At 38.2% G+C, this 6,404-nt stretch overlaps 1 protein-coding gene across 1 annotated transcript in view; it reads left to right on the forward strand.

The window, feature by feature from the left end:
* The window catches only part of LOC126183679 (ARF GTPase-activating protein GIT1), a 288,183-nt gene that overhangs the window by 239,796 nt on the left and 41,983 nt on the right, over positions 1–6,404 (forward strand). The window contains exon 13 of the mRNA XM_049925857.1: positions 3,286–3,414. Within this exon, the coding sequence (XP_049781814.1) occupies positions 3,286–3,414 (129 nt within the window). The remainder of the gene's footprint in view (positions 1–3,285; positions 3,415–6,404) is intronic.

Consider the following 6,404-nt stretch of genomic DNA (forward strand, 5'->3'; position numbering starts at 1 on the left):
TTCCCACTTGCAGAGTTCTGAGAAATTGGCGTCTGGGCGAAGAACACAGAAGGTGTGTCTGGTGAATCAGGCACTGAGGTCATGACTGTCATGTTGTACAACATGCTCTGCAACAGGATATTGCAAGTTGCCTGTATACACCCTCTGCCTATGTCCATTCTTCCTGACTGATAGCTGGGTGGTAGTCATGCCAATGTAAAAAGCCGAATAGTGTTTACATAACAGCTGTTATATGACATGCATTGATTCACAGGTGGCTCTCCTTTTCATAGTATATGTTTTGCCAGTTACAAGAGTGGAATAGGTGGTGGAAGGAGGATGCATAGGGCAAGTCTTTCAGCAGGGACTGTCACAGGGGTAGGACCGATAGGGTAGGGAGATGGGTGCCAAAGGAGTAGAAGGTCTGATAAGGATATTGCATGGATTGTGAGGGGGACAAAAAGCTATTCTAGGTGTCGTGGGCAAAATCTCGGACAGAAGGGATCTCATTTCAGCGCACATGATTTTAGGAAGTCATAGCCTTGTTGAAGTAGCTGATAACACTGGGTGACAAGTGGTGTGCTCAAACATTGTTTGGAGGGATCACCTTTACCAGGATTGGATGTGATGGCCCAGGAAATCTGCATTTGAACTAGGCTCTTGGGATAATTACATCTAGTGAAGGCTGAAGTGAGAGTGGTGGTGTAACGCTGTAAAGAGCCTGCATCTGAACAAATATGTTTGCCTCGGATGTCAAAGCTATATGGGATGGAACGTTTGACATGGGAAGGATGGCAACTGTCAAAATGTAAGTACTGTTGTTGGTTGGTAGATTTAATGTTGACAGAGATGGGTAACTGACCTTTGGTGAGGATGAGATCAACTTCAAGAAAAGTGGAATGGGATTCGGAATGTTGTTGTGGTCCTCAGTCCAGATACTGGTTTGATGCAGCTCTCCATGCTACTCTATCCTGTGCAGGCTTCATCATCTCCCAGTACCTACTGCAACCTACATTCTTCTGAATCTGCTTAGTGTATTCATCTCTTGCTCTCCCTCTAAGATTTTTACTCTCCACACTGCCCTCAAATACTTCAGAATAGGACTATGTAAAATTTAATTGGGGGAAGGTATTCAGAGATTCCAGGAATTTCAGCTGGTCAGCCTCATCATGAGTCCATATGGTAAATATGTCATCATTATTTTCATCATGGTAGCGACAACAGCAGCCTTTACGAAATTGTCTTGAATGAAAAACAGCCCATAGTTGCACTAAATTATGTTTATTTTAAACCCTGACCATTGTTTCTGCTATAATAATATAGCCTTCTTCAGAATTTATACATTTTAATAAATGAAAAATGTCTTAGCCTAGTGGCTGCGTCAAGGCCAATAAAATTACTTCAACAGACATAAGCCTGTTTTGAACATAAGCAACATTGGTGTTCGAAACAGGCTTATGTCTGTTGAAATAATTTTATTGGTCTTGACACAGCCGCTGGGCTAAGACATTTTTCATTTATTACTGTGTATAACTTCTGAAGAAGGCTATATTATTATAGCAGAAACCATGGTCAAGGTTTAAAATAAACATAATTTAGTGTAACTGTGGGTTGTTTTTCATTCGAGACAAATATGACATCATTGTATCTAAACCAAACCAGGGGCTGAAGACTTGTGGATTCCAGGAAAGTCCCCTCAAAGCTAGCCATGAAAAGGTTGGTATAGAAATGAGCCATCCTGGTTCCCTGGCCGTACCCTTGATTTGTTTGTATGTCTGTCCCTCAAAGATGAAGTAATTGTTGGTAAGTATAAAGTTCATTAAGGTGACCAAGAAGGATGTCACAGGCTTGAAATCAGGTGGGCATTGACTGACTAAATGTTCAGCTGCAGACAGACTACGTACGTGAGGGATGTTGTATAGAGGGAGGTGGCATCAATTGGTGACGTGCAAGGGGTGTGGTGGAAATGCGACGGGCACAGATTTCAGACAATCAAGGAAATGGTTGGTATATTTAGTATAGGAGGGAAGTCTTTGTACCCTGTGTTGCAGGTGTTAATGAAGTAAGGCAGATGTACGTTCAGTGGGTGATTTGGAACCAGCAGCTATGAGACGGCCAGGATGATTGGGTTTGTGGATATTAGGAAGAAGGTAAAAGGTGAGGGTGTGTGGTTTGGGTGAGGTGAGGAGTTGTATGGATTGAGGTGTAAGTCCTTGTAAGGGGCCTGAGGTTTTTAGGAGGACTGCAGGTCAGTTTGAATCACAGGGATAGGATCGTGATCTGTTCTGTCATTCACTCACAGTTCATACCGCCACATCACCATCATGTGCCACACCTCATCGCATGCCTAGCTCATGCATCTTCCACCCCTCACTCCCACATTCCTAGCCAGCAGTCTGCTGTCTTCCTCCAAGCCACCCACTAGTAACACTCCCCCAACCCCTCTTCCTGCCTCTCTGTCCCTCTATGCACCCCATCTGATCCCCTGTCCTCTAGTCCACCTGCCAAAATGTAATCCCAACATTGTGTGCCCATTCGGCACAATATAGGGTCTGTCCACATGCATGTGTGTAATCATCAGATTTTCACTTTCTACATTTGCTGTGTATGTAGTCTTTCCTTAACTCGGACCTAAGCAACTTTTCAACCTCTACCTTACTTAAAAATCCCTACACTTGCAAACTTTTATGCATGTGTTTGAATAGCATTATGCTTCCTCTCTTGAGTATGAGTGTTGCAGTCTAACAGTTCACAGAATTTTTTTACAATGGAACTTGATATCACTTGTACATCCTTATGTATCACAGAACACCAAAATAACTTGCATTTCTGTTGATAATGCCAACCACGTCTGTTCAGTATCATTATGGTGTAGGAACAGGTTCTGTTATCTAATTATCAGGTATGTTGATTTTTTATTACTTTTTTCAAATTTCAATTTTCGATTCCTTTCCTTTTAACACTATAGAGCTTACACAGAACCCAGCAGGTTTATGAAACACAATTATTGAACTCCTTCTACAGAAGCAGAGGTCAGACAGTATAGCGAAGTACTTTAGAACTTTGTTTTGAAATACAGTGCTAGTAAGAAATATGAAAAAAAAAGCTAGAGCGAGAGAGGGGGAAAGAGAATGGGTGGGTGGGGGATAAGTTACAAAGCGGGAGGAAGAAGAAGAAAGATAGTAAATTTTTATTACAGAGGTAGAAAAGTATTTTTAATTTCTTTGGCACCAGTTTTCATCGTCCACATTTAAAGATAAAAAGAACTGTTACTAATTAAAGTTTTTATTTTTACCTGTTTTGTAGAATCCTCTTGATGAGCATATCCGTATACCACTTCGTCAGCTGAATGGTAACACAGCTCGCCTACAGACAATTTGTGCTAACCTGCAGAGATGCACTGGAGAAACAGATCGGTCATATTATCTTCAACAAGTACGTTCCTGTGCATATGACATAGCAAAAGCAACAAAGCAGTTAGTGACATACACTCCACAGTGATTAGTCTGTTGATAAGTGATAAGGTGGTATATTTCTGCATTTTATTTGTGTTTCTATGAAAATACAAGGTACACTTTAAATTTGTAGCTCTGTAAGAGGCAGGTGAAATATTCCAACAGTGAAAAATCAGTGGAAGAAAAAAAAAACCAACTATACAGATGGCACATACTGATGACTGCTGAGAGGGATAAGTCATGTTGAAAATGAAAATATCATTATTCCAGTTTTTAATGAACTCCACAATAATTTCTGCATGCAGATAGAAAGTACAGCCTCATGGCTAGATGAGTTTTGTTTCTATGCTTCAGAACCTCCAGTATATCAACAAATACTAATATGTGTATAGATACTATCTGAGCAGTGTAGAATTGCTGCTTTACTGAGTTTATTGTCTGACTTCGGTTATGTTGATCTATCACATGCTGTTGTGTCTGTTTAGTTGAAAAACTTATGGACCCTTGGCTTTTTGCCAGTCACCTTATTAATCAGTGATTGTTTACAGTTCCAGTAAGTAAATGTTCTGAAAGTTGAAGGCATAGTGAGGCACGGAATGAACATGGAATCAAAAAGCTATCTTATTGAATTACTTGGATTAACAAGATAAAAATTGAGAATTATAAAAATTTATTTTTGTTTGGTTCTCAAAATCTTCCAGCAGCACAAAGTATGAGCAGTTTGGTGCACAGTTGTCATTGTTACTCAGTCCATAGAGTTTGTCATTAGTGTCTGAATTATATAGTCTTCCTTAGTTTTCATTTAGTATGAGACAAAAAGTTTCAACGGTATTGTTGTAATAGGTGACTATATGAATGTGTACTGTGTTGGTGCTTCCCTAGTGGTTTATGTGTAAATTTAAAGTGCTGGAAAATTGGTATTTTGTAAATGTCATGATCCTAATCAAAATTTTAGTAATCAGTCTTATCACATAAGGTATGTGCATTAATGAAAGTACGTCAGTGCAGGTGCAAACAGTTAAATGAGTATATTTTTATTGTGTGACATATTTGAAGACTATTTTCATCGGACAAGCTGCAGAAATTGCAGCTTGTGAAATTTGTGTGTCCTATTTCTGTAGTTGAACAGAGCAACAGAATAGATTAAGTTGAGTTGTCAAATTGTTATGATATCACTTCTGTTTTCATGTGGCGTTTAACACTGAATTACGAACGTGGTTGGAATGGGGGACGGGGGGTGCTTTGTTAAATGATGGAGCAGCAAATTAATTTTCTAGCTACTTCATGATACATAATAAGCAATTGAATTACAATGTAATTTAGATTCTAAACAAAATTTGGAAATCCCACCCTTAACTCTTCATGGCTGTTAGTGGTAAACGAATTACGTAGGTGGCAAATAAATTACGGAGTAATTTCAAAACAGTGTTGCCCTGATCATGAGTTCTTATAACCATAAAACTGACATCAGAACATGTCTTACAAAGTGTGGAAACTGACATCAGAACATGTCTTACAAAGTGTGGAGGTAACTGCAAAAGGGATTTGATGGATTAATTAGAGAATAACATCCTTCAGCTGGCTTCCACTTGGAAACTGACACTGCGTGATATATGTAAGTTGCTACTTGATAACCTGTAAAAAGTACCAAAAGATAATTTTAACATAATGGATGAATGAAAGTGGCTGGAAGTGTGTGTTTTGCCCTTGGTTGTGCATAGATCACAATTAACTAGTGGAAATATTGTGGCAGAATCTACCCATGTCAAATAATCCCTAAGAGTAAAAGTGAACTGATAGTTGTAATCCGTAACTGAACCTGTTTGGTTTGGTAACCCATAACGGCAGCTACTAATTATTTTTTTAACTGTTGATCCAGTTACTAAAAATGAACACTCTCATAATGATACATTAATGTGGCTACTACCAGAATCATTGTATCAGCAATGAATATTTTTAAGTTGTAGAATGTAATGTTCTCTTAGAGAAACTTGAAAGCAATAAGCGATTTCAGAAAATCGGTACTATTTAGCCACTGGATGAAAGCTGTTCTGAATAACTAATCTACTAGAAAGTTCTGCTAATTCACAGGTCAAGAACAGAATTCAAATAAAAACATAGAATTTAATCCCTAGATACTGAGTGTCAGTTGCAATAGTGGCTAGGGAAGACATACTGTTAATGTTAAATGATAATAAGAGCATAAATGCAGTAAGGAGGAAATGACATTCAGTGAAGAAAGAGTTTTTAATGCAACAAGGGAGGTGGCAGTCTAAAAGAAGTTGCAAATTAAGCAAAAAAAATAAGAAGATGAAATAGACAAATTGAACTGTACAGTAAGAATTGGAAGAAGAAACATATGGAGTAATTGCATTTGAAAAAATAAGGAATAAATTAAATAAAGATTTTTAAAAAAGTGATTCGCATAACAAAGAAAAGTTAGCAGTTGCCCAGTTGATTGCTAACAAGAAGTCTAAAGCTGAGTTTACAGAGAGAGAACATTATTTGTTGGCTATTTAAAAAGTTGTGCAGAACTGTTCCATTGTTACCACTTAGCACAACTATGTCCCAAGAGTACAGAAATTCTTATCCTCACATCTATACCGTACCATCGCAATTGCTATTCCCCAAATTGTCTTCCTTCTTGGCATCATCTTTAAAACGTCTGCCATATTCCCCATACACAAACTCCGTCATTCAGTTCTCCCAGCTGACAGTTCTCTTAACTCATCAGAATGATCCACTTCCCATATTCCTTTGATGCCATTTACATACTAGTTAAAAGTTACACTTTTCTTAACTCTCAATGTTTTCCATTAATCCTCATTTGATTCTTCCCAGGGACTCAGACTGTTCTGTTGTTGCAAAGTTATTTTCAAGGCCTATGACCGACAAATTTTAATTAATTTTTATTCTGAAGTTTGTTCATTGTTCAATTAGTGCATGTCATCTCCTAATAGTCTTGTCATT

Source organism: Schistocerca cancellata, chromosome 1 (genome assembly GCF_023864275.1).
Source record: "Schistocerca cancellata isolate TAMUIC-IGC-003103 chromosome 1, iqSchCanc2.1, whole genome shotgun sequence".
Taxonomy (NCBI): domain Eukaryota; kingdom Metazoa; phylum Arthropoda; class Insecta; order Orthoptera; family Acrididae; genus Schistocerca; species Schistocerca cancellata.